This window comes from Canis aureus, chromosome 16 (genome assembly GCF_053574225.1).
Source record: "Canis aureus isolate CA01 chromosome 16, VMU_Caureus_v.1.0, whole genome shotgun sequence".
In the NCBI taxonomy this organism is placed as follows: domain Eukaryota; kingdom Metazoa; phylum Chordata; class Mammalia; order Carnivora; family Canidae; genus Canis; species Canis aureus.
Window position 1 is genome coordinate 12,407,297 of NC_135626.1, and position 26,556 is coordinate 12,433,852.

Genomic DNA, 26,556 nt, shown 5'->3' on the forward strand with positions numbered 1-26,556 from the left:
CCCTTTCCACCAGCCAGGACGGAGGTGTCGCTGGGTCTGAGCGGGCCAATGGGGGCAGGTCGGCCACTTCCCAGTCTGGGCTCAGTGGGGGCTTTCTCTTCTGTTCCCAATTCTGCATGCCTCAAAGGCCTGTCAGCAGAGTCAATTTTTTAAACAATGTACTTGTGAAAAAACGTGCTTGTGAAAATCCTAGGAAACAGCAAAGTCAAAGAGCGTTTTTGTGCTGAAAGTGCTGGCGGGTCCTTTGAGATTGGCCCAGCCCTGCAGGCGCGGGGTCCACTGGGGGCTGCCTGCCCAGGAGGCAAGGAGTTCGCCAGGGGAGTCTGCAAGGAGTTCGCCAGGGGAGTCTCTTCCAGACTTGGGGCCAGGCCTAGGTGGCCAGGGCCAGGGCTTCTGTGACGTTCCTCTCCCCAGGAGGAGCCATCGCAGAAGGTAGGTGGCTGCTTCCTGATTTCACCCTGTGGGAAGGGGGTGGGGCAGTGGGCATTGCTGCAGGTGAACCTCCTCTTTGCTGCAGGAACCATTTCTGGCTGGCACTGGTGGGCTCCCAGGTGTTGGCAGGTGCTCACCTACTTATGGGATTTGAATGAAACCTCAGGGAACCTGGGGGTTGGCCTGGGGAGCTGATGCCTGTGGCCAACCTTACCTCGAGGTTCAGGTAACCAGCCGCAGCCTGAGTGCTATCAGAGGCAGGGCAGCCCTGGGCTGTGTCCCAGGACACAGCATTTGGAAGGGGGAGTTCTGACTCCAGAGCAAGTGATGTTCAGGCGAGATGCCAGCGCTTCTGCACCGACATCCCTTCAGAACCTGTGTTCTGGCTCATCCCGTGGGCACCCAGGTGAGCCCCTCAGAGTGGGGCTGCGGGACGTGCTGTGTGACCTGGGGTAAGGACTCTGACCTCTCTGAGTCTTTTGTCTTTTACTGAAAAATGGAGTGAGCAATTGGCTGCTGGGAACGCGGGGATGAGGGAAGACCCGGCGGATTTGTCAGATACAGGGCAGAACCCATGTTCCGGGAGACACCGGCTCCCAGCAACCCAGGAGGCAATATGGGGTCAACACTGACCCCTGCCTCTTCCCAGATGCTGACGCGGCTGGTTTTCCTGTGCGGGCCACGGGTTGTGCTTTTGGGGCCTGGTTTGGTGGTAAAATCCACACAACATAAAACCCACCATTCAACCGTGTCAGAGGGCACTGTCGGGGGCCCCTGGGGGAGACCTTCGCCAGCACTGCACTGCCCTGATGGGAGGCCTGTCCTTCCCGCTCTTTGAGGGAGTAGGGTCTTTTTTTTTTTTTTAGATTTATTCATAGAGACGAGAGAGAGAGAGAGAGAGAGAGAGAGAGAGAGAGAGAGAGAGAGAGAGGCAAAAACAGGCAGAGGGAGAAGCAGGCTCCCCGCAGGGATCCTGGATCCCGGGATCACTCCCTGAGCCGAAGGCAGACGCTCAGCCGCTGAGCCACCCAGGGGTCCCGCGAGCAGGGTCTTTTTGTGTTTTTTCTCAGAATTCTCACCCAAACTGGGGCCCTGCGCTGAGCCAGGCTCCGGGAGGGTGGGTGGGAGTCGCCGCCGCGGTGCCCCCCGGCCGGGCTCTCAGGAGGTGCGGCCCGCCCCCCACTCCCCGCCGCCCCGCCGCCCCGCCGCCCCACCTACTGCACTGACCGAGCCGGAGCTCCACTTAAGGAGCCACATCGGGGCGGCTCTGACCAATCGGCATCCGCTGCAGCCCCAGACGAGCTCCTGATAGGGTCTCGCGTCCGTCCGTCAGGAGGGCGGGCCGAGGCGGTGGGAGGGAGATTTGGCCAATCAGCGTCCGCTGCGGCTCGCCTGGCGCTCCCGGTTGGCCCCCGCGCCAGTCAGTCAGGCGGGCTCGGGGGGCGGGTCCGCGGCGGCGGCGGCTGGGCGCGCGCGCAGTTCCGGGCGCGCGGCGACCGTTGGTGAGTGGAGCGGTGGGAGTCGGGGCCGGGGCCGGGGCCCGGGCCGGGGCCGGGGGCGACCGCGGGGTCCGCGGGAGCGCGGGCGGCGGGGCCCGGGGCGGCGGGCGCGTGCGGCGCGGGGGAGGCAGGGCCCGCAAGGAGGGTCGCCGCCCCGCGGGCCTGAGGGGATTTTTCGGAGCCAGGCCGCCCGGAAACCGAAAGTCGGAGCGGGGCCGGCGCAGGAAAGTTCGTTAACGCCCGCGGGAGTCCACCGCGGCTCCGGCTGGGGGGTCACGGCCCGGGGTCAGCGAGCCGCAGCCGCCCAGAGGCTGTCGGGGGCCCGTGCGCCCCGACCCAGAGCCCGGCTGCGGGGGCTGACCCGGGACTGGGGCACGAACTCCCCGCGCCTCGGTGACGCCTGCTCGTCCCACGCTCTGCCCCTTCGCCGCCCCCGCCCCCCGCCTCCTGCCGGGCCGCGAGGCCCCTGGGGGTCACTTGAATGGCGGGTGACCCTTGAACCTCCAGGGGTCGGTCTGCACGTAGCCCTGCACCTTTGGAGGGTGTCTGCGCCGCGGCTGCCCTTCCCGCTGGTGGTAGTCGCCGCACATGTGAGCCCCTTGCGGGCAGGGGAGCGAGCCCGAGTTCTGAGCATCCTCGTGTGGGTGCGGGGGCCGTGACAGGTGGTCCCGGGGCCTGCGAGCGCTGGCGGGAGCCGGCTGCTGAAGACGTGGACCCGGCCTCGGCCGGAATGGGAATTGCCTGTCCATGGGTCCGGGCAGTGGGGAGCCCAGGACCGCCGCCGGCAGCGGCAGGAGAGCGGTCGGCCCTGCCAGGCCGGGTCAGCAGCTCTGGCAGCCCGGTTACTGTGAGGGCAGCGGATCTGTCCACCCACTCGCGTCTCTCAGGGGGAGGTCTCAGTCAACCTGCCGGTGTTGCTTGAGTTTTATTAAACAGCCTGAATACTGTGTGGTTTACACACCAGAGTATTCACTGATGCTTGAATCAAAAACACTAAGTTGTTTTCCTTCAAGCTTTTTGGAAGCCACAGAGGCCCTGGGCGCTTCTAGCAGTGGCTTCCACTTCCACACATCTGGTGGCCCCTCTCCCTGGGCACCTGGTTCTCGCAGGAAAGCCCAAGCCCTGAGGCCGGAGCTTCCAGAGGCGAGTGGTCTGATGTTGGGCATTTTGGGCCTTCATGCTGGTCCTTTTTTTTTTTTTTTGGTGATACTTATTTGAGAGAGCAGCTGCAGCAGGGGGAGGGGCAGAGGAGAGGGAGAGAGAATCTCAGGCAGACTCCCCACTGAACACAAAGCTCAGTGCAGGGCTCATTCCCACAGATTCCACAACCCTAAGGTGGTGACCTGAGCTGGACACTGAACTGACTGCACCATGCTGGCACCCCTATGCTGGTCCTTCTGCTTGCAGGTGCCTCTCCACATGACCAGTCTGCACCACACCACCCTCCAGTGCCCCGCAGTGTCCTCAGCACCATGTGTAGCCTAAGGCAGGAGCCTGTCCACATCAGTGCCTGGTGACCGACAGTGAAGCTTGTGTGTGTACCTTGCTGTTACACTGCCTTGCTGGCTCCCTCGTGGGGGGCTCCAAGGAGAGGGGGCTTTCAGCTGCAATTCTCTCTCTTGAGTGGTTTTTAAACTTCCCTGGGGAAACAAATGCAAATGTCATTATTTGGGGACCTGAAGGAGTAGGCTACAGCAATAGCTATAATTTGGGGAGCAGAGGACTTAGAGTGGTCACTTGTTCCTGGAGAAAGCATTTTCTCTAGAAGATAAAGGCCTTTTTGCTTTGTGCTTTGAGAATCAGATCCGGGTCCCTTTCTGGTCGTGGGAAATGTATGGTCAGTGCACTGGTGGGTGGGTGTTCACGACGGGACATCACAGACATGTTGGAGCAGGAAGGGCAAGAAAGTCCACAGAAGAAAATCCAGAAAAAAAATTACCTCCAGAGTGCACAAATGATGCCAAGAGTGCAGTGCACATCTTCCTGTGCCTAGTGTGTCAGTCTCCCATGGGCTGGGCCAACTCCTTCATGGAGATGGGTGGGAGCACTGTCTCAAGGGCGTGGTCCTTGTGTCCACAGGGAGGGCATGTCAGTCTCCCACCCCTGCACAGAGGGTCTGAGCCTGGGAGGGGTGCAAGAGGCAGATTCCGTGGAAGCCATTCCATGTCTGAGCAGGAACAGGCTTGAGGCCACGTTCCCTACAGGACCCAAGGGGCAGTGGAGCCAGTGGTCTTGTGACCTGGTTGTGGGTTAAGGAGGTGAGGACTCAGCAGAGGTGGGGGTAGGAGGTAGGATAGGGGAAGTGCCTCAGAAGGGAAAGCTTGTCCAGGATTCAGGATTGGGGTGCTCCACATTGGAATGGTGTGGAGGAGTCTGTGGACGAGCCGGGAGCCTGGGAAGCATTGAGGGAGCTCTTGCACTCCATGCACAGGCTTGGGTCCTTCCTCTGCTCTCCCAGTCCCTGCCTTATGGTGCTTAGCTTACATTCCAGAGGAGACAGGCCCGAGGAGGGAGGCCTGCACAGGACAGTTCCAGTGACCGCTGAGAGGGAAGGCCTTGTTGAGAAACCATGACCCTTGGACAGACAGGGTGGAGGGCAGAGCCACTGGGAGGCCTTGGGGTCTGAGGGTAGAGTAACCAAGGCCCAGCCAAAGGCCCATCAGCTGCCCGGAGGGCTACAGGGGCTGCAGCCAGGGGCCAGAGATAGCGGTTCCGTCAGGTTCTAGGTGTTTGTAGGTGCGGAGCTGTTGGGTTTACTAGCGTGCTCAGGGTGGGTGGGTGAGAGAGTGGGCTCTGAGAATTTGACTGAAACAACTGGGCGGGGGGTAGCTGAGGTGGGGGCCTAGCTCTGGAAGGGCAGGGGCATATATGTAGGCACTCACACCCAGCAGTCAGGGAGGGGGCAGGGGAGCAGAGTGGGTGCCCGCGTCAGGGGGAATGGAGGACAGAGTTGCTGTGTCAGGACGGCCAGTCACCCTGTTCCTCTTGAAAGCCCCAGTTTTGAGTCAGAAACAATATCAGCATGGAGATCATACGAAGACTTGTGAGCCAGCACTTCAGACTGGAAACGCGCCCCCACAGTATTTGCTCATGATGGTTCAGGAGAAACAGTTTTTGGCCATGAAATTGGTACCAGGCTACTATTTGGCATTGTGCTGAGTCTGGGAAAATGTGAACTTAAGTATAAAATTATCATTTTAAAATGGATTTCTAGTCCTTGGGGGAGGGCAAGCTTGTACTCCTTGCTGCGTGTTGATGGGAGTCCTTGAATATTGCTCAAGGGGCTTGTTATGCAGGCATGTTGGAAATGGGTGGAACCAGGTGAAATCTGACGTGGAATCCCACGTCACACAGAGCAGAAATGGTTGTCATTGAGGACGTGAATTCAAGAAGGCCAGTCTCTGGCGCCTGGGGTATCTCAGGCTGAGGGTTGAAGCCATGTGTCTGTGGGCGGCATGGTGATGCCCGCCCCAGCAGCCGGGTCCTCCCTTGGCTCGTTTGGTGGCCAAGTGAGGTGCCTGGTTGTAGTAACAAATGCAGCCTTCCCTCACTAACACCACTGCCCACGCTCACGCCCCAGACTGGGCATGGTGGGGCCAGCTGCCTCATGGCCTGCAGCTCAGCCAGTGGTTTCTAGCAGGGATGCCTCTTTCCCTGGGTGCTTGGGCTCCACACAGAGGCAGGCCCTGGGCTTGTGAAGTTGCTGGCTGTTCCCAGTCTCCGGGGGGCTGCTTTCATGGCAGAACCGACTTTTCAGCTTGTTCTGCCAGTTTTTTTTTTTTTTTTAATTTTTATTTATTTATGAGAGTCACAGAGAGAGAGAGAGAGGCAGAGACACAGGCAGAGGGAGAAGCAGGCTCCATGCACCGGGAGCCCGACGTGGGATTCGATCCCGGGTCTCCAGGATCGCGCCCTGGGCCAAAGGCAGGCGCCAAACCGCTGCGCCACCCAGGGATCCCTGCCAGTTTTAATATTATGAGACAGGGTTGTTTGGGATAAACATGCACAGGTGTACCATAATTAGGGATTTTTTTTTATATAATTAGGGATTTAAAGGCCTTTTTTTTTTTTTTTTTTTTGACTCTGGGGAGAGAAACTCCCACTTTTTTTTTTTCTTTTTGAAGTGGAGGTCTACGTACAGCAAAATGTACACATCCTTAGCATATAGCTAGATGCACTTTTGTCTGTATGGGCATTTCCAGTACCCCAAAAGGCCCCCTCTTGCCGGCATGGATCCCCTGAATGGACAATAGCTGCGTTTCTTACAGTACTTGTGACACCAAATATGTGGTTCCTGGGACCCCTCCTTGGGTTCAGTGATTTCTGGAGTGGCTCATAGAACTCTGGCAAACACTAATTGCATGAAACAGCCAGATGGAAGAGGCACAGGGCGAGGTATCAGGCAGGGCCGTGGAGTCCCCCGCCCTCCAGCACACTAGCCTGTCAGCACTGTGACGTGTCCCCAGCCTGGGAACTTTCTGAGCCTCACTCTTCACGGTGTGGTGGGGCCTCTGTCTTGAAAGCATGATTGATTACATTATTGGCCATTGGTGATTAGGTCAATCTCCAGCCCCTCTCCCCTCCCTGGCAGCAGGGGACAGTTGTGGAGGGGCTTGGGAGTAACAGAGATGCTCCCCTGTCCCCATGAGTTGGGAAATCCTGGGAGTTTTAGAAGCTCTGTGCCAGGAACTGACTGGGAAGCAGAGCAAGTACCTAGTGTGTCACAGCACTGTGCCGCCAGAGGGGACAGCTTCTCAGCTTCCGTTAGCAGAGGTCTGTCCTCAAGCTTCAGATAACTGGAACCATTCTGGAAATACAGTTTTATCTCCAGTAGAAATGTCCTTTTATTTTTTATTTTTTTTTTCTAAATTTTTATTTATTTATAATAGTCACACACACACACACACACACACACACACACACAGAGAGGCAGAGACACAGGCAGAGGGAGAAGCAGGCTCCATGCACCGGGCGTGGGATTCAATCCCGGGTCTCCAGGATTGCGCCCTGGGCCAAAGGCAGGCGCCAAACCGCTGCGCCACCCAGGGATCCCGAAATGTCCTTTTATTTATTTTTTTTATTTTTATTTATTTATTTTTTTTAATTTTTATTTATTTATGATAGTCACACAGAGAGAAAGAGAGAGAGGCAGAGACACAGGCAGAGGGAGAAGCAGGCTCCACGCACCAGGAGCCCGATGTGGGATTCGATCCCGGGTCTCCAGGATCGCGCCCTGGGCCAAAGGCAGGCGCCAAACCGCTACGCCACCCAGGGATCCCTGTCCTTTTAAATAAAACACAAATGTGTTTGTTGTACAAAGTTAGCACATTTGTGTCTGGAGCTTGATTTTGGGGAATGAATGAATGGGAAATCCAGGACAGGCTGAATGGGAATGTTTGCTCACATGTTCCTGCAAATCATTGCAAACGGAGATGGTTCTTGTTTATAACTAACTTACCCGGCAGAGAGGATGTGGAAGCTTGAGAGGACCAGTTTTATTTTGGCTCCAGGTCTGGGTGCTCTTAACTCCTGAGTCCTACTCCATATGCAGCAGCAGCTGGCCAGCCCACCCTCCATCCTGGTGCCTGAGTCTGGGCTGCTGGCTGCGCCTGTCATCTGGGGAGGCCCCCAGGCCCTGTGTGCCTTCAGGTGAGTAGACACGTGCACACCACCCAGAAGTTCAGGGCCAGAGACGGGGGAGTTTTCTCCTAGGTTTGGGCCAAGCAACACCCCACAGCAGCAGGGCTCGACGATGGCCTTAAAGTGTTACATTTTGGCACAACACTTTTGAGTCTTTATGATGTCTTTCATTACAGTTCTCAACAGTTAAAATGTGCTTGTAAGGACAAAAGCACTGGCAATCCCCCAGCACAATATGGGCAGCGGTGGGACTCATGGTCCAGTGCCGTGGTGCTGGGTGGGCTCCCTGGGTGCTCCAGGGCCACTTCTCCACATTTAGAACAGAAATACAGACCCCCACCATCCGGCTGTGTCAGGTAGATGTGACCGCTAAGTAAGCTGTGTTGGTGAGGTCATCGAGGCCTGACTGCCTTTTGGGACCTGTTAACCTTTTTCATCACTCAGAAAAAGAGACCATTTGTCGGCTCTTTTGTATCTAACGAGTACCTGTTGATGGATTAGTAAAATAGGTTCAGTCCTCCACAGGTATGCTTAGTAGATAGAATGTTGATGCCAAAGGATAAAGCCCTATCTCACAAATGCTGAGAGAAGCTGCTCAGTGAGGTTTTATTTTATTTTAAGATTTTATTTATTGGGATCCCTGGGTGGCGCAGCGGTTTAGCGCCTGCCTTTGGCCCAGGGCGTGATCCTGGAGACCCGGGATCGAATCCCACGTCAGGCTCCCGGTGCATAGAGCCTGCTTCTCCCTCTGCCTGTGTCTCTGCCTCTCTCTCTCTCTGTGTGACTATCATAAATAAATAAAAATTAAAAAAAAAGATTTTATGTATTTATTCATGAGAGATGCACAGAGAGAGGCAGAGACACAGGCAGAGGGAGAAGCAGGCTCCCTGCAGGGAGCCCGATGTGGGACTCGATCCCAGGACCCTGGGATCACACCCTGGGCTGAAGGCAGACGCTCAACCCCTGAGCCACCCAGGTGCCCCTGCTCAGTGAGGTTTTAAAACAAGAAAAGCAGGGGCAGCCTGGGTGGCCCAGCGGTTTAGTGCTGCCTTCAGCCCAGGGCGTGATCCTGGGGTCCTGGGATCGAGTCCCACGTTGGGCTCCCTGCATGGAGCCTGCTTCTCCCTCTGCCTGTGTCTCTGCCTCTCTCTCTCTCTCTCTGTTTCTCATGAATAAATAAATAAAATATTAAAAAATATAACAAGAAAAGTATCACCATAATCCTTGTATTCTGTCATGATGGTGTTTGTTTCTTATTTTGCTTTTTTTCCCTGTCGATGTAAAACGTAACTAAGTCTCTTACATGAGATGTTCTATCTCACTTAACATGGTAAACAGAGATCTAAAGAGTGCTGTTTTTTTACTAGCAATATTTAAGGATAAAAGTCCTTGTTTAATGTAGTTTATACAGCAGTGATTTTCAAATTATTGATGGTTCATGAAGTCAATTTAGTAGCATGACCAGAGAGAAGAAAAAATACGCAGAATGCCTCTTGTGAGAGTAAGCATACTTTCACGGATCCCTTGTTCTAGTCAGTACTTGTGTAGTCATACAATGGCCTTGAAACAAGTGGGCTGAGGGCATCCTCCCTCCTTGGTTGCCTGGCCAGCACTGTTCGTGCACACGTGAGCTCTCGAACTGGTTTAGCTCCTCACTAAAGGCTTTATTAAGGGGGCACTTTCTAGTACTTACATGTCGGTGTCCTGAGGGCTCGAAAGAATGAAATCCCCTAGTTGTCAAAGGGACAGGTGGATGGTCCAGGACCCAGACACACCCACATGCCCTAAAAGTGCACGACCAGCTGGGGGGGACTTGTGCCATCCTACTGAGTACCTGTGGGCATAACACCCCGTCTATCTGGTAGTTGGAGGAGGAAATGTGGGTTCTAACAGTATAACCTGTGTCTGTGGCCTGCCAGCCCAAGAAGGCCCCACAGATTACAGATCCAGAAGTCGTGATTGAAAGTGGCTTTGCCCAGTAGATAGAAATAGACATGCCGTCTGTCGCTGCTTCATGTGGTGTCAGACCGGCTCAGGATGCTGAAGACAGTCTTGTGAACACTGGAAAGAGGCATATCACTTTGAGACATCCTGGTTTGAAAGCTGGTCTGCTCTGTGTGCATCCATGAGAAAACATGGGGTCTGTACCAGGGGCCTCTGGGAAAGGAAGCTCTTTGGAGCATTTGCAAAGGGGTCATAGTGGCTCTGAGTTAACGTGCTTCCCGGCCAGGGGCTGTTGGGCTGTTGTCCTTTTTGAAAGGTTAGCAGGTACAGTTGCTTTTGGCTTGTGGAGATGCTGTACGTTGGACAGTGTGTTCCATGCAAGGTCTCAGAATGCTCTGGGAGCTTCTCCCCTGCCTGACTCACAGGTCTGGTTACCTTGCCTGGGGGACCTTGCCACAGCCCAGTGGATGGCAGAGGGCAGCTCTCAAGGTGGAGGGACCCTGGCAGCGGTGGTGACATCAGAGAAGCCAACAAGTGCAGTGGCCATCTGCTGGCCGCTGCCTCGGGCCCCTGCACAGGCAGGTCAGAATTTCCTGCCGGGCTGATGTGTAGGAAGCTGGACAGGAAGGCACCCGAATCAGGCTCTGCAGATGGCCAGTGCTGGTGGGAAGGGCCCTCAGATGTCCGCACGTGCTCTGCCCATGGGTCCCAGCACAGTGGGCTGGGTGACCTTGGGGACAGCCTGTTGGTCTAGGGGCCCTGGGATGGGCGTGTTGGTGCATCCTGAGCAGGTTGCCACCCTGCTGAGCCTCGGTTTCCACGAGTGTAGTAGGAGATTAGGTTCTGAGAGGGCGAAAATCCTGCCTCGCAGATTCTTGACCGCTGCTCAGCTTGATGACCCTGCCCCTCACAGCTGGGCATGGGGAGAACCCTCCGTGATGCGCTCTGTTCTTCCTTAGGGTGTGGCGGTTCCCGGCTCTCATGGCTGCAGCCAGCGTGACCCCTCCCGGCTCCCTAGACTTGTTGCAGCCTGGCTTCTCGAAGACCCTCCTGGGGACCAAGCCAGAGGACAAGTACCTGTGCTCAGCCTGTAGGAATGTCTTGCGCAGACCCTTCCAGGCCCAGTGTGGCCACCGCTACTGCTCTTACTGCCTGAGCAGCATCTTGAGGTACTGTGGGGGCAGAGGGCGGCAGGCTGGCTTGGGGCTCTGCTGCCAATGGAGGCAGTTGCAGGCATGCACATGGCTGTAGGCATGCACGTGTCCGTGGGAGAGTGCTCCAGGGGGTGCTCCCTGACATCACCTGCAGAGGTTCCCTGCAAATGAGAGCGTCAAGTTAGTAACTGAAGAGGGTGGGTCGCGCTTTGGGTGCTCGGGATGCAGGGACTGCAATAAACATCATTAAAGTCTGTTTCCTGTGTTCCTAGTTTGTCATCCAGACACAGGACTGTTTAGAGTCCCATTCTTGGTTCATGTTGCATTTGCATCGAATGCGCTGCTCTAGATAAGGAATACATACTCAGAGCCTGTAGCAGTCAGTCTGAGGGCAGGCTCCTGTGGCACATGGAAGGCCAGAGTGGGCACAGGAGCCAGCACCTCATTCCTGGGTACCTGGCCCTGAGCGGTTGGCCATCTGAGAGCACCTCTGTTCACACTGGAAGGGGTTGTTGTGATCAGAGGGTTTGGATCATCTCACCTACCTTATAAGGTTTTCAACATGGTCCCTTACGCATGCTCATGACTGATGCAGTGTCAGTCTCCAGGGCACAGAACACGGCGGAGGGAGAGCTGAGCTTGGCCCATGGCCTGTGGTCCACAGCTTTCCTTGCAGCACGGTTGACGGCAGGCCTTCGCCCTTTCCTCACTAGCTCTGGGCCTCAGAACTGTGCCGCCTGTGTTCACGAGGGCATATATGAAGAAGGCATTTCTATTTTGGAAAGCAGTTCGGTAAGTGAAAAGACTTCGAGCAAAAACTGTCAAATGAGCAGAAAATGTTTTGGCGTTTCCTCTAATAACACCGAGCAGCGAGGATGTGCCCCTCCCTGCCTGGTCACATCTAGAGCTTGGAGCAGCTGCAGGGGAGGTGTGTTGGTCCTGGGGCCCGGTCTGGAAGCCTCGCAGCATTGGTGGCGGGTAGGCGGTGGGCAGCTAGGAGGAAGCCTAACCGTAGGAATGCTGTCCTCAGGCTTTCCCAGACAACGCTGCACGCAGGGAGGTGGAGAGCCTGCCGGCCGTCTGTCCCAACAATGGCTGCACCTGGAAGGGGACCCTTAAAGAGTATGAGGTAGGGGCCCCCTGCACTGGCCTGACTTCCCAAGTCTGACCCCACCCCCAGAGCAGCACATGGAACCTGTGGGAGTCTGCCAGGAGGAGCATGCAGCTGCTCATGATACGTGCACGCAGATGTACGAGTCCGGGGAGCATGGCCTCGGGAGGGGGATTTACCTTGCTGGGCCCAGTCTTCTCATCTGTGGAATGCTGGGGTGGGGTGGCAGCGTGTGGCTGACCTTGGGCTGGCTCTGAGGGCATCTGCAGCATCTCTCGTAACATGCGGGAATGAAGCTCTTTTGCTCGGTGGGATCTTTCAATGTGTTTTTAGGCAAAGGTTTTCTCATTTTGCGTTGTATAGACAGTGGGATTCCAGAAATAACCTGCATGTTCGGTCTGTGGGCATAGAAAGGCATCTGGCCAGTGACAGGGCAGTGGCTGGTGGGCATATCTCGCTGAGGTCTGTCTCAGCCTGGCAAGGCTGGCTTGCATCCCTGCATCGGCACGGTGGGGCTTCTGCGTGATTGGCAGCTGGCAGCCACACCTGCAGTGTGGAGGCTCAAAAGGTGCCAGCACTTGTGTGGCCTCCGTAGGCTCATTTGGCCGTCCCCTCTGCTTAACCAGTGCAACTCAGATGGTTACTCACACACAAATGTCATGGCAGTCAGGTGTCCCCCACCTGATGAAGGGACAAACCAAATGTGGTCTCTCCCTGCCATGGAATAGTATTTGGCCATAAAAAGGAAGAAAGGGGCAGCCTGGGTGGCCTTCAGCCCAGGGCCTGATCCTGGAGACCCAGGATCAAGTCCCACGTCAGGCTCCCTGCATGGAGCCTGTTTCTCTCTCTGCCTTTGTCTCTGCCTTTCTCTTCCTCTCTCTCTGTGTCTCTCATGAATAAATAAATAAAATCTTTTTAAAAAGTAAAAATAAAAAAATAAAAAGGAAGGAAGGAAGGAAGTCCTGACACATGTGAGTGGACTTTGAAGACATTGTGTTCAGTGAAATGAGCCCATCCTAAAGGACAGGTCCTGTGGGAGTCCACTCCTGTGAGGGCCCCAGAGCAGTGAAAGCTAGAGGCAGGAAGTGGCAGGGTGGCTGCCAGAGTGGGAGGTTGGAAGGTGCAGAGGCACAGGTTGGCCTTTCAGAGTGGGCAGCCCATTGGTGAGGCCGGGGAACTGTTGGTATGGCACCCGGGTGCCTAAGCTCAGGCATGCTCCTGCCCCGGCGCCAGGCCAGCCCTGCCCACTGGATGCTGAGTCGAAATGGTAGCAAACAGCCTGTCAGGATTGGAAGCGGGACCTGAACTGCTGGCGGGCTTCTCCCTCTTGTTGCCGGCCTGCATGCTGAACTCTGCTCATTCTCTTGACCAACCAGACTTTCTGTTCTTCAGGCTCTAAGCCGTGTGTTTCCAGAGGAGGGGCCCCTGGTGGGGTAGGCTAGGAAAGGCACTTCCCTTCCTGTGGGTGCTAGGGGCCTGGAAATGGAGCAGCCCTGGGCTCCCCGCACCCTTTCTGATGCCTTCCTGGGTGTGAGACCCAGAGGCCCCCAGTGCTGCACACGTGCTGGTAGGAAGCCCTGCTCAGCAGAAGGGGTCTGCACTGTTACTCCCGGGGCAGTCCAGAGAGTAGGCCTCGGGTTGGGGTCTCTCCTGGGAGGGTGAAGAGCCCAAGCAGGCTGTGGGGGTCAGGTGGGTGCAGGAGACCCTGTGGGGTGCGAGGAGCAGGCATGGGGAGCGGTGCTGCCTTCCGCGGGGACCCAGAGACCCTCTGGGGACGTGGGAGGACCCCCCACCTTCCTGAGAGGCTGGTTTCTGTCTGCTGCAGCCGCGGGGTATGGATGACGCTGGCGTAAGGGGCCTCGGGCTGTGGGCCAGGGAGCGTAGCCAGCCTGTGGCTCGGCTTCGGCCCGGCAGGCACGCGGGCTGGAAAGTCCCTGGCTGGCCCAGGAGCCCTGGAAAGTCCCTGCAGGGGTGGGTTTGGTCATGTGGGAGGGCGGGCACTGCTCTGGGACTCTGGGCCTGGCCCTTGGGTGGAACCTCGGCCTGGCAGTGAACATCTCCGGCCTGGGTGAGATCAAGGCTTATCTACACACACCCGCCACCTCTGGGCCAACGCAGCTGCCCTTGGTGGTACTCGCACTCGTGGCATTGTAACTTGCTGGTGCTGTGGCTGAACTGTTTGGAAAGTCCTGGTTAGCCTTTGAACATGGTTTTCTTTGGCGATGAAGTCTAGTATTTTCTAAGAACCCAGTGACTTAAAACTCCAGTTCAGGTCAAAGGCATGTGTGGAGTGCCTGCCAAGTGCCAAAGGTGCCAGGGCACGCAGCCCCCAGGCTGCTCTGGGAGTGTGCGTAGGGGCCTGTGGCTGGAGACAGAGGCGGGGCTGGGAACAGGTGGAAGACGCCAGAGGGGGGGCGTGGGTGACTGGAGGCTATGGCTGAACAGCGAGGCTGCGTTGGGTGTGCTCGCTCTCTCCCCCCACGTCCTGGTGAGCTCAGAGTCAAAAGGGCTCTGTTTGTAGAGGCTCTTAGTTTGAATTCTGGTTGAATAAAGACTGATTTCTCCAAAGCGTGTGCTTCTCTCTGATCCCATGAGGGTGGTGGTGCTACGGGCCCATCCAGAGGCGGCCCGGGGGTGATGTCAGATGGGCTGCAGGGGTGGTGGTCAGCAGTGGGCGGTGTACCCTTGCCTGTCTCGGTGGCTGCCGCTCTGTGCTGCTTTGGGGGCCCATGTCGCTCCTGCAAGTATCTTGTTATCTGTTAATCAACATTCTTAATTAAATTCAAGCACCTTAACTATAAGGGTTCTAGTTTTTCCTTTTTTTTAAATTTCTTCATGGGAGACACACACAGAGGCAGAGACACAGGCAGAGGGAGAAGCAGGTGTGCGTAGGGCCTGTGGCTGGAGCCTAATGTGGGACTTGACCCTGGGATCATGCCCTGAGCTGAAGGCAGACGTTCAACCACTGAGCCACCCAGACGTCCCTGGTTTTTCCATTTTGTGAGCTGTGGTTATCTCTGAGACTCCTTGGTTTGCTTTGACTGTTGATTAGGTACTGGATGTGGCCCAGACATTGCCTCCTATTGGGCCATGGTGGGCTGTGCGGTGTCCCAGGGACCCTGGGGTTCAGGGAAGTCTTGCCCTGTAGCAGTGCAGGTGGGCCATGGGGGGCTAGGCCACGTTTTCAGCTGGGAGCTTTGGAAAAGCTGTGGGCAGGGAGTGGCTGTGAGACCAGACAGGCTGCAGTGACGGGGTGGGGGTGCCCCTGGGAGGCTGCACTCGAGTTTGTCCTCTGCTGGGCCGCCGCATCCAAGGCGTTGTATGGCTGGGTGTGATCTGGCTGGCCTGCCTGGTGCGTGTCCTTCTGACAGAGGCTGGGGCCTCGCATGGCAGCGTATGGGGTGCTATGTTGGACCACCATGGGGTCACCAGGGAATTGTGCTGGGAGTGTGGTATTGGTCTGGGCTGTGTCCCCATGGGAGGTCAGAGGGCAGGGGTGCCTGCTCTGGAAGGCAGAGTTGGGGGGTGGTCCCCACCAGATGTGACAGAGTGGGGGGGTTCCCAGCAGACGTGGAGGGTTCCCCACCAGACATGACATCTGAGGTCTCCATGCGGGAAGGCTTGTAGGAAGGGCACCGCATGTGTGCCATGTCTCCGTGGTCTTGGCCCGTTGTTTCTGCTCCCTCTGGACATGCTGGGCTTTGGTCCCAGCAGCCAAGCCTGCGGCTCAGGATGGAGACACGGCCAGCACGTTCCCGGCCCGGGAGCAGCATGTCAGAGGCCTGCCCTGCTCCTCTCAAGTGCACCACGAGCAAGCTCTCCAGGGTAGCCCTGAAGACCCAGGCCCTCAGGAGGGCACCTTGGCCCAAGGCTTCCCCAGCCCAGACCTTTGTGGAGCTCCTGAGCCCATGGCGGAGGGCCTCCTCCTGCTCTGGGCCAGCCCAGAACTTTCTTCTTGCAGTGACCTCTGCCTCCTGCCCCAGCAGGCTCCACGTCGTCCCCAATGTCTCCCTAACACTTAGCACGGTGCCAAGGTACAGGACGGATGCTGGTGGAGCGAAGACTCCCAGGAGGCCCAGAGGAGTCGGATCCACAGACACGGGGGTTGGGGGAGGCAGCGGGGGGGGCGGGGGGGCAGGGTTTAACAGGACAGAGTCCAGTCTGGAAGACACACGGGTCCAGGGGATGGACGAGGGGACTGTGCACAAGGTGTGAACGTGCCAAGGCCCTTAAAAGTGGTTAAGATAGTAAACTATGTTATATATATTTTACCACAATAAAAAACAACAGCAGAGAAACCCTGAGCTCCCCACTCCTTTGCCCAGCGCCCCTTTCTGTTGCCCCTCATGGCCAACTTCCCAGGGCAACTGTCGGCTGTGTTGGATTGTGGGCTCGGGGCCCTGTGGTGGGGGGACAAGCTGCTGGGTCCCTCGTGCTGCCCTGGAGGCATTCCCACCCTCCCCACCTTGTCTACCACCCCCTTTTCTCCCAGCTGCCTCCCACCACACAGGGCTCTGTGGCTCCTGAAGGGGCAGCGCGGCCTCTCTTCCCTCCACCTCGGCCACCTTCTTCCTGGGTGCTGCCCACTGGAGGGCCCCAAGCTGGGCCTGCTACCCTGGGTCACTGCATGCCCTTGCTGGCCACGCCCCCCGTGCAGGCTGTTGGTGTGGGTGCGGGATGAGTGGGTGGGCTCCAGTCCTCCTCTGCTTAGTCTGGCTGCCGTGGCCTGTACTCACAGCACCTGGACTCGTCACTCCTGTGCCTTTTGTTCACTGAGAACCTGCATGCTCTGGGGCTGACCATCCTGCTCTTGGCCGCTCTGGGGCTCTGCCCGGGGCCAGGGCTGTGCCGCCCGTTGGAGCGCCCTCCTGCCCCACCTCTCTGTACCCACTTGTCCTTGGCCCTCCATGGCCCCTCTTAGTCCCTGGCCGTTGGTCCTGTTCTCCCTGAATGGCACTGCAGCACCCACAGGGAGGGAGGGATGCTCGGGCTGTCATGTGGGCAGGGAGCAACCAGTCTGTGAGTTCCTGTCTGACCCGGAGCACAGGTGTCATAGTGAATGAAACTGGCCCTGGGGGGTTTGGTGCAGGGGCTCCGTGGTCCAGCCCTGAAACCTCCCCGGAGCCTCAGTGGGGGCAGCTGCCTGTGGTCACACACGGAGCCCAGTGGTGGCAGCCTGCGGCATCCCACTGTGCACCCTGTTGATGCTTTGCCACCTTTGTTGCCAGAGCTGCCACGAAGGACACTGCCCGTTCATGCTGACTGAGTGCCCAGCTTGCAAAGGCCTGGTTCGCCTGGGGGAGAAAGAGCACCACTCGGAGCACGAGTGTCCAGAGAGAAGCCTCAGCTGCAGGCACTGCCGGGCACCCTGCTGCTGGGCTGACTTGAAGGTGAGGGTGCCTGGCCACGTCCCCAGCCCGGCCCTGTGGGGCTGTCACCATGGCCCCAAGGTTACTGTCCTGCCCTTGGGGCCGGTTTGACGTTTTTGCCATGTGCCGCTGGCCCTTCCTCGCACCCACTTGGGTAGAAGGTTCTTGGTAGGGAACTGGGTTGGGTATGAAGGCAAAACTCAGTCGTTTTAGAAAGCTGCTTTATTTTAGAAAAATTAACATGCAGAGAGCAGCTGTGCCAGGCCCATGCCACCTTCACTGTCCAGTTGGCACACGCCAGGCGGCATCAGGCTCCCCACACTTCCTGTGTGGGCCCCAGGCTCTGTGTCGTCTCTTCTGAAAACTTGAGAATATGTATCTGAGCATGTTTGTTTTCAGAAACTTGAGAATGTATATCTGAGCATGTTTGTTTTCAGAGAGCTGTATGTGTTACTGTCACCCTGAGTCTTGATGGTGCCTACCCACCGCGCCAGGCTCACTTGGCACCCAGGTTTGCTCATGTCTCTGAGCGTCTGTTGCCATGCTGCATCTTGATGATGTATCTACAAGGTCTCTTCATCTTTAATGGTGCTCCGGGGGTGGGTGTCTTTTCCTTTGCTGCTTGCTTATTGAAGAAGCTGGACTGTGCATTTGGCCAACTGCATCCCCAGGAAGCCCTTGCTGCCCCTGTCACCCTGTCCCCTCCCTGAGCCATTCCACCCAGAGGTATGCCCACGGCCAGGGTGCATTTGGGCACCAGGGGTGTGATCAGAAAGTCCCGCCAGCCTTGCTCTTTGGGGTCACAGTGGCTACTGGCTACCCTCCATGGCCTGGTTTCAGCTAGGGTGACCGACAGCAGCGTTGTCCCCAAGTCCATCGGTGGCTTGTCCTTCTGTCAGGACAAGCTGTCAAATGGCGAAGTGGTTCTAGTCTCTGGTGCTTCGGAGTGCCTGTAGGACCCACCCCACTGGGGGTGTCAGGGATGCTGCAGCCCGAGGAGAAGGCCTTGCAGTAGTGCAGGTGACCCCACCCACGCTCCAGCTCCTGACCGCTGTCTTTCAGGCACACCACGAGGTCTGCCCCAAGTTCCCCTTGACTTGCGATGGCTGTGGCAAGAAGAAGATCTCACGGGAGAAAGTAAGTTGTTGCCCAGCACCTCCGAGGCCAGTGGGGGGTGGGGCTCAGACCTGGGGCCCGAAGGAAGGGTATGGGCTGGTGGCCATGGGCTACTTTTTTGTTATACTTCTGGAGATGGAAATGACCCATCCTGGGCAGAAGTCATGTGCACCTGCCCCCACACTGCCTCTTGTCCAGAGCACTCTGTGGCAGGGTTTTTTTTTCTTTTTTTTTTTTTTTTAGATTTTATTTATTTGAGAGCCTGAGAGCATGCGAGCAGAGTGGGGTGAGGGGCTGGGGAACAGGGACAAGCAGATCCTCACTGGGCCCAGAGCTGGATGTGGGCCTCGATCCCACCACCCCAAGGTCACAACCTGAGTGGAAACCAAGAGTTGGCTGCTCCCTCACTGTGCCACCCAGGTGCCCCCCGGGGCTCCATTTTAAGAGAAAAATACATCATGGGTTCATCCTTGTAGTTCTGGTTTCGATTTTTGCCTGCTTTCTGTGTTTGTAGCTCTTTTTGCTGCAGGGCATCTTGGTACTTGGTTACCTTAGCACGGTGCCTGATGAGTGCTTTGTCACTGCTGTATGCGCTGCTCAGTGACAGGGTGCTGGCGGTGCTCTTTCCAGCTCCTTCCACTCAGGGGAGGCACTGTCGGGCGATGTCCGGTGGTCCCTTCCGGGAGGCAGTCTCTCAGTGGTGAGCTGCCATTTGTCCCTTGGTTTGCAAGTCTCAGAGGTTGCCCTGGTAGAACAAATTGGTAGTTTTGTAACAGGGTTCTGTGGGTCCAACATGACCGCCAGGGCAAGTGTTCCTGCCCCGCCGTGGTGAGGGGACACGCTCGGGGGCTCACCCTGCTGTGGCTAAGAAAGTGTGTCCCAGGGCTGGAATTTGTAGCTCTCGAATCATGAACGTGCCTGGGGTTTTCTACTTAGGGCTCGCCTGCGTTTCTGTCACCAGGGACTCCTGCCCATTGCTCACAGTGGGGAGAGAATCCCAGTCCTTCTTTTTTCTGTTTTTGGAACTCTCAGTGTCGGGTAGCTTGGGTCACAGTCCCTTGTCCTTTGACTTTGTTTGTCTTGTCTGTGTTTCCATTTGGTGTCCGTCATTCCAGGGCCCTGGGCGATGGAGACAGAGGGACTGCTTTCCAGTTGTCCTATGGCGGCCCCCTGCCCTCATGCCTGGGGAGCAGCCATCTGCCTCCACCTTTGCTGGTGGGAGGGGCTGCCTGCGTCTGTGCCCAGCGTGTGTGCAGTTGAACTCTTTCTGGGTTGTCCATCTGTCCTTTTGGGCTCTGTGTTGCCATGTGCCAGCGCCATGTCAGGTCCATGATGCGTGTCCGGCCCCTGGTCAGGCTGGCCCCACCTCACCTCCCAGGCTCTGGGGGCCTCAGACACAATGCATCCTACGAGCCCAGGACCGGTGTCGGCAGGTGCACTGAGACACTGGCCCACAGTGAGAGGCCTTCAGCCTGCACCCCCTCCCTTGATTGACACCCGCAGGCTATGTGTGCACACATTCTTGTCTGTGTGCACAGTCGCACCTTTGGCTCTGGAATAGGGTTGCTGGGTTTGGTTCAGCATGACACCGAAGAGGGGGTGTCCAGCCAGGGCACAGGTGGGGAGAGGAAGTACAGGTACTCATGATGTCCGGCCTTCCAGTTCCAGGACCACGTCAGGGCGTGTGGCAAGTGCCGAGTCCCCTGCAGGTTCCATGTTGTCGGCTGTCCTGAGATGGTGAGTCCTGTTGGCTGTGGCTCTGCCTGTGCCAGTCCCTGTTTCCTGAGTGGGGGCCTTCTTCCCGAATGTGGTCTCTGCTTGGCCTCCAGCCTGGCCTCCTGGTTTCCTTCCCACTTCTGCTGCCTCCTCAACTCTCAGGGGTCCCAGCCTCCGTCTGGGCTTAGCTGTGTCTACTTGTCCTCCTGGTGCTCTCGTGGGGCCCTGTGTTTGACCACCTCTCTCTGCTGAAAATGCCCAGCGCTTTGTACCTCCCTGATACCTGGGGGTGTCTCGGGTCTCAGCTGCATCCTGGGCCTCCCGCTCCCACCCCATCCTCCCACCTGCCCAAGACGAGCACCTCATGTCACCAAGCTGTTCCAGCCCAAGCCCAGCAGTCACTGTGGGCCGTCCCCTTGTCTCCTGTATTACATCCAGTCCACTCAGAGAGCTGTGCTGCCTATAGACGGGTCTCAGACCGCACCTGCCTCTGTGGCCTGCGTGGCCCTAGCTGCCTCTGACCTCATCTCTGGGCTGATCACCAGCCTGGCTATCCTTGTGCACACTGACCTGTTCCTGCCTCAGGCCTGGGCAGTTCTTCTGTCCACGTGGCCTCTCCTCTTCTTTCCCCCACTCTGTTCTGTCCCCCGGGGATGGGAGTGTGCAGCGCCCCGGCTCTCTGAGGGCCCTGGTACATGGCTGGCGCTCTGCTCCTCAGAAACACCCGGGCAGCACTCCCATGCCAGTCGTCCTTGACACCTGGCCTCAGGTATAGTCCACAAGGATGGCACCTCCTACTTTTACTCCTCTGTGTTTGCTGTGGTGCTGGCCCATGCCCACACAGGCCTGCGCCCCCATGTGGGTGCTGCCAGAGGCCCGAGTATGTGCCCAGGGTGTGGCCACCACAGCCTTTCTGTGGTCAGACATGGCCCCAGGGCAATCCCACCTGAGGGTAAATGTTGTCCTGAGCTCATCGCTCTAACCCTGACCACAGGACCATGGCCCCGTGGCATGTGCACACTGCCCCCAGCCTACCTCCTGGACTGGCAGGGGGCATCCTGTCCCAGCACCACCAGGGAGGTGCTCTCTGGGCACAGGGCCTGGTAGGGTTCATTTGTTTCTTTCTACTTTTGATGTTTTGAGAGTGTCTAACTCCTTTATTTTTATTTTTTTAAGAGATTTATTTATTTGAGAGAGAAATCTGTGCGCAGGCATGCCCCACTAGGGAGGGCAGAGGGAGAAGGGCGGGGGGGATCGCAAGCAGACTCCAAGCTGAGCACAGAGCTCAGTGCAGGGCCTGATCCCACGACCCTGAGATGGTGACCTGAGCCGAAAACAAGAGTCAGATGCTTAACCCACTGAGCCCCCAGGTGCCCTTGAGAGTGTGTAACATTTTAAAATTTCTTGTGAAGTTTTAGAAGAAATGTGGCTGGAAAGTCAGGACGATAGATAAAAAATACTTGGAAATTGTTAGCTTTACTGGTCTCCCCCACCCTTCAGTGTGTCCTTTCTTGTTTCTCCAAATACAAGTAGAGAAGTTATTGGGAAGGTTTGTATTTTTGGAAGATTTAACTCACGATAGTGACAGGTGATATACCAGCAAGTGAATGGTATGGAGATGTCAGAGTCGCCTCACCTTGTGGTGTGTCCACAGGGCTCTGGGTCAGGGCTGAGTACAGGTGCAGCACCAGCAACCCTCTCTGTCTTCTCCCTGCAGGTGGAGAGTGAGAAGCAGCAGCAGCACGAGGCCCATTGGCTTCGGGAGCACTTGGCCATGTTGCTGGGCAGCCTCCTGGAGGCGAAGCACCTCTCAGGAGCTGGTGGCCCTTTCCTGGGTCTGAGTGAGATGGGGGGCTGGGAAGCCAGCACACTGCACCCCGAGGCCGAGCTCTCCAAGGCCGCAGAACTCCAGCAGCGGTGTGAGGCCCTAGAGAGGAAGACGGCCACCTTCGAGAACATCGTATGTGTCCTGAACCGGGAGGTGGAGAGGGTGGCCATGACCGCTGAGGCGTGTGGCCGGCAGCACCAGCTGGACCAGGACAGGATCGAGGCCCTGAGTAACAAGGTCTGGGCCTAGGGCATTTGGGCCAACCTGGGCAGGACCCAGGGGCATCTTGGGGGCTCAGAGCTGGGGTTTTATGGATGGCACCTTGTTTCTATCAGCATCCTTTCTGCTTTTGCTTCCTGTGTCCCTGAGCTGAGCGCCTTTCTGAGGCCTGCTCACTGATGGGCCTGCTGTGGGGTCCTAGGGGTCGCTCCAAGGCAGCCTTTCCTCCCTGGCCTGTGGGGGTAGAGGTAGCCACAGGGAATGGGCCTCATGACTGGTGTGTGTTCCTGAGTGCACTTTCTGACACTTGGGATGGACAGAGCCACTCGAGACGGCTGAACCCAGGGAAGCCTTGGGGGCCCTGGAAGGGGCCATTCTGCCCAAAACTGGTAGAAAGATGGGTGTGGGGCATGTTCATAAGCACCTTCCTGCAAAATGAAAGGAGGCCTGTGAGAGGCCACTGGGTGGAGGCCTGCAGCCCCTCCACTGGTCCCCCAGGAGGGACGTGCCCTCACGGGGCTCCCCGGGCCCCCAGGTGCAGCAGCTGGAAAGGACCATTGGCCTGAAGGACCTGGCAATGGCCGAACTGGAGCAGAAGGTCCACGAGATGGAGGCGTCCACCTTTGATGGCGTGTTCATCTGGAAGATATCTGATTTTGCCAGGAAGCGCCAGGAAGCTGTGGCCGGCCGCACGCCCGCCATCTTCTCCCCAGGTACTATTCTGAGACTCGCCCTCGGAGGTGCTCACAGGCCCCCAGGCTGGGGCCCCTGCAGGAGGTCCCTCCTGCTGGAGGTTATGGGGCAGGAAGAGTTATGGGGCAGCCTCTAGGCAGAGCTGCCTCAGGATCCCACGGCCTTCCCGGATGGGGCATGTGCTCAGGCTTCCTGGCCGGTCAAGAAGCTTCTGGGTGGGGAGCAGTCTGTTTGGGGCACGGTCCTCTCTGCACTGGACCCAAGCAGGCACCTCCTTGCTCACACATTCCCTCGGGAGTGAGGCCCTACCTGCCGATGGGAATTTCTTTTGAATTCAGCTCCAACAAAACCTGGCTGAGGACCAGACTGAGGGTTGGGGGTCAGGTGCGGTCCCCAGCCAGGCAGCAGGGCCATGTGCGGGAGCCGAAGGAAGGCTCCAGAGGCGGGACCAGGCCAGCCGGTGCTGCCATCAGGTCTGGGCCCCCGCGGGTCTCTGGGCACCCTGCTGGGGGTCGGGGTGTCACCTGTGGCCTGTCCCAAGTTCTTATCCCCCACAGTCCCCTCAGGTAGGGCTCAGGTCTGACCATGGCCCTTTGCCTAGAGCCCGAGCTGCCACTTAGCCTCACAACTGGTTCCTGTGGGCCACGGTGGGCTTACATTTAGGGTTCTTGGAAATGCTTTCCCTGAGCGTTTTACCTTTCGGGGCATTTGTCTTTACTGGGAACTAAGTCTGTCCCTTGAGAAAAAATTTGTGCCCCCAAAGCTGGGTGTTTCTTGGGGAAGCCCTCGGCGGAGCTTACCAGCACCTTTCCCCCTCCGCAGCCTTCTACACAAGCAGGTATGGCTACAAGATGTGTCTGCGCATCTACCTGAACGGAGACGGCACGGGGCGTGGGACACACCTGTCTCTCTTCTTTGTGGTGATGAAGGGCCCCAATGATGCCCTCCTGCGGTGGCCCTTCAACCAAAAGGTGTGTGGGGCTATCCCAGTGGCATCCCGGGGCCCTTGGGGTGGCGAGGTAGTCAGGCTCCATATGGGTCTGTCACGGCCCCTTGGGCGGCACTTAAAGAGGCCAGCTTGGAGTTGGTTCCAAAGGAAGGGGTGCGGCCAGTGAGCCCGCAGCTACCCTGTAAAACTCCCAGAACCAGGATCTGCTCTCGGTGGAGGGGCAGGAGGTGCCGTATCCTCGTCTCCTCCCTGTCCCACGCCGGACACAGGGCAGCTGTGGCGCCTCCCTGAGGAGTGTCACTCCTTCGGGGAGAGCAGTGGGTGCTCTGTGAGCTCTTTGGTACGAGAGCGCCTGCCCCGTGAATGTGAGCAGGAGAGGCGCCAGTGGATGTGGTTTCATAGTGTTAACTGTGGCCATAGACCCAGGGGCTGATGGACGGAAAGTGCCACAATGGGCACTGGTCACCCAGATGGGGTCGCTCGTGGTGGCTGTGGTCCTGGCGCTTGCTGCTGGTTCCCTGGAATTCAGGCCATTGGCAGCTGGTGCTGGCCAGGCCGTAACTCAGTGTTGCTCCCACGCTGCTCGCCCTCAGGTGACCTTAATGCTGCTGGACCAGAACAACCGGGAGCACGTGATTGATGCCTTCAGGCCCGATGTGACCTCATCCTCTTTCCAGAGGCCAGTCAGTGACATGAACATCGCCAGCGGCTGCCCCCTTTTCTGCCCTGTCTCCAAGATGGAGGCCAAGAACTCCTATGTGCGCGATGACGCCATCTTCATCAAGGCCATTGTGGACCTGACGGGGCTCTAGCTTTCTCCCACCAGGGTTGGGGGTCGCGGGTCACACCGGGCTGGAGCCTCACCGTGGGTGGGCACCTGCCACGCTCATGTCCACTGGGAAGGGGCCGCCTCCTGGGAGAGGCCACTCAGCCTCTGAGTGGGGCAGGCTGCAGGCCTGTCAGTACCTGCTCGTGGGCCATCAGTACAGGTGCTCAGGCGAGGTGAGCAGAGGGCGAGGTGAGGTGGCATCTCGTCCTGTCCTTTGGTTGGAGAGAAGGGACATTCCCGGGCCTGGCCGCTCCTCTGAGGAGAGGTCCTGCTCTGCAGGCCTGGCCAGGCTGGCGGGCACAGAGGGCACTCTTGTGTCCTCAGGGCATCCTGTCGGCTGCCCCTGTGGCGAGTGCGGGGCACACACTGGGCCCTGCTGTCGGACATGATGCGTTAGCTGCCCTGTCGGGCTGTGGAGAAGTCGTTATTAAACTGTTAAATCTCCATGGTGAGTGGTGTCCGTTTGCCTGTGGCCTTGCTGGTGGTAACCCTCACAGGGCCTCCTGGCTCTCTGCCCTCCTGTGGTCTCCTCCCCTTATGTGTCCTGTCCCTACTGGTGTCACTGGATCCCTGAGCAGTACCGTGGGTTCCCTGACACTTGAAGCTCACTGCTGCTGGCCTTGCTGAGGCCATCTGGAATGTTCTTTACTAGCCGGCTCCTCCTCCCTCAGTCTATACGTGTCCCTGCTCCTCCACACAGGGACCTCTAGTGCTGGAAGAGTGGCCAGTAGATCTTTGGCATTTGGGGATCGACAGGCAGCGTCGCCTCCCCAAACCGGGACTTCTCAGGTACCAGTCGGCAGTCAGTGGTTTTGGCGCCCTGACCTCAGGCTGAACCTCCGCCCAGTGCAGGACTAGGGCAGGCTAGTGGCCAGTGGCTGTCTGTACCTCTGGTTGGTTCTCAGGACCACTGGTTCCAGAGGGCCAGGCAGGGGGCTGCCTGGGCATCTTTGCAGAGAACCTGACATCACAACTCATCCCTCTCTGTCAAGAGTTAATGTGACAGGAAAGCTTGGAGGAAAAAGAACCGAGCCATCCCAAGACCCGTGCAGTTGTGCTGAGACACAGGGCAGAAAAGCTGCCATCTTGTGGGCCTTCCCTTTCCACTCTCCAGAGCGCTGTCCTCATGATTGGTGTCCACAGCCGCGACCACAGCATCTTCACCCGCGTGTCACCTCCAAGCCACAGGGCACATGCTGCCTGCATTGGTCTCCTGACCTGGGAGCGCAGCACCCTGCACACTTCCGTCCCACCTGCCCGTTTGCTGGGCTCCCAATGTGTGCAGGCTGTGTGGGCCAAAGGCCTGGGGGCTGCGGAGCCCGGAAAATCGCCTGCCCACCTTATGCACTTGCCTCCTGGTTGGTGAGGTGCCTGTTGTCCCTGGGGACTGAGCCTTAAGAAAGTCTTGAACTCTGTCAGTGGACAAGATCCTAAACGTGAATGTGATTACTTGGGTGATCGTTTCCTGTGATTTGTGCTCTTGACCACTTGTTCCACAAGTCCTGAGTCTCCCCAAGAAAATACTTTTCTATTTTTTCTGATGGTTTTAAAGTTTCTGTTTTTAACACATTGGGTTTTTACTGGGGAGATTGTGTGAGATGTGTGTGAATATGTTTTGTTTTCCATTAGGGGTAAAGCAAGTATGTCTGTGAGTTTACTTCTTTTTCCTTAAAACAGAAGGGTAAAATGAGGGTTAGAAAGGCTTTTGCCCACAGGGACAGAGTGAGGGAGAAGGCAATAGCAGAAAGATGTGACCCGTTTTAGAAAGGTGAAGGTGGCTTGAGGGGTGGCGGGCAGGCAAAGGAGGGCCCGCAGCGAGACTGGGCACTGGAGGGCACCGACTCACGGGCTGGGTGCACAGCTGCCTGCCGGTTGTCCCTTGCTCTCTGTGGGGGAGCCGGGGGGTCTGGGTCTATAGAACATGCTAGAGCTCAGGACTGAACAGTCAGCTCCAGGAGAAGTGCTAGAAGTGCACACCAAGCCGAGGGCCCCAGCGCCCTGCCCTCGCTCTGGGCTGCTGCTGCAGGGTCCCCATGGAGAGAGCACGTGCCTAGAGG

The 26,556-nt window shown here is 57.5% G+C and overlaps 1 protein-coding gene across 6 annotated transcripts; it reads left to right on the plus strand.

Moving 5' to 3' along the window:
- On the plus strand, positions 1-24,943 carry TRAF2 (TNF receptor associated factor 2). 6 transcript variants are annotated; one of them, XM_077851478.1, is made up of 12 exons: positions 2,390-2,521; positions 3,339-3,465; positions 10,475-10,684; positions 11,383-11,461; positions 11,700-11,798; positions 17,009-17,170; positions 18,212-18,286; positions 19,928-20,002; positions 21,699-22,046; positions 22,564-22,741; positions 23,544-23,692; positions 24,264-24,943. In XM_077851478.1, exons 3-12 carry the CDS (start codon positions 10,497-10,499, stop codon positions 24,480-24,482), a joined length of 1,572 nt encoding a protein of 523 aa, XP_077707604.1. In that variant the 5' UTR covers positions 2,390-2,521; positions 3,339-3,465; positions 10,475-10,496; the 3' UTR covers positions 24,483-24,943. The 6 variants fall into 6 exon arrangements, with proteins under 6 accessions (XP_077707606.1, XP_077707603.1, XP_077707604.1 ...); XM_077851480.1 differs by lacking the exons at positions 2,390-2,521; positions 3,339-3,465 and adding an exon at positions 1-432; XM_077851477.1 differs by lacking the exons at positions 2,390-2,521; positions 3,339-3,465 and adding an exon at positions 1,867-1,934.
- Positions 24,944-26,556: the final 1,613 nt, after the last annotated feature.

Excerpts from the sequence above, each read along its gene's own strand:
- TRAF2 (XM_077851480.1), top strand. The coding sequence starts at position 10,497 with ATGGCTGCAGCCAGCGTGACCCCTCCCGGCTCCCTAGACTTGTTGCAG. Across the intron at positions 20,003-21,698 it reads TTGTCGGCTGTCCTGAGATG|GTGGAGAGTGAGAAGCAGCA; the intron begins GTGAGTCCTGTT and ends TTCTCCCTGCAG. Across the intron at positions 22,047-22,563 it reads TCGAGGCCCTGAGTAACAAG|GTGCAGCAGCTGGAAAGGAC; the intron begins GTCTGGGCCTAG and ends CCGGGCCCCCAG.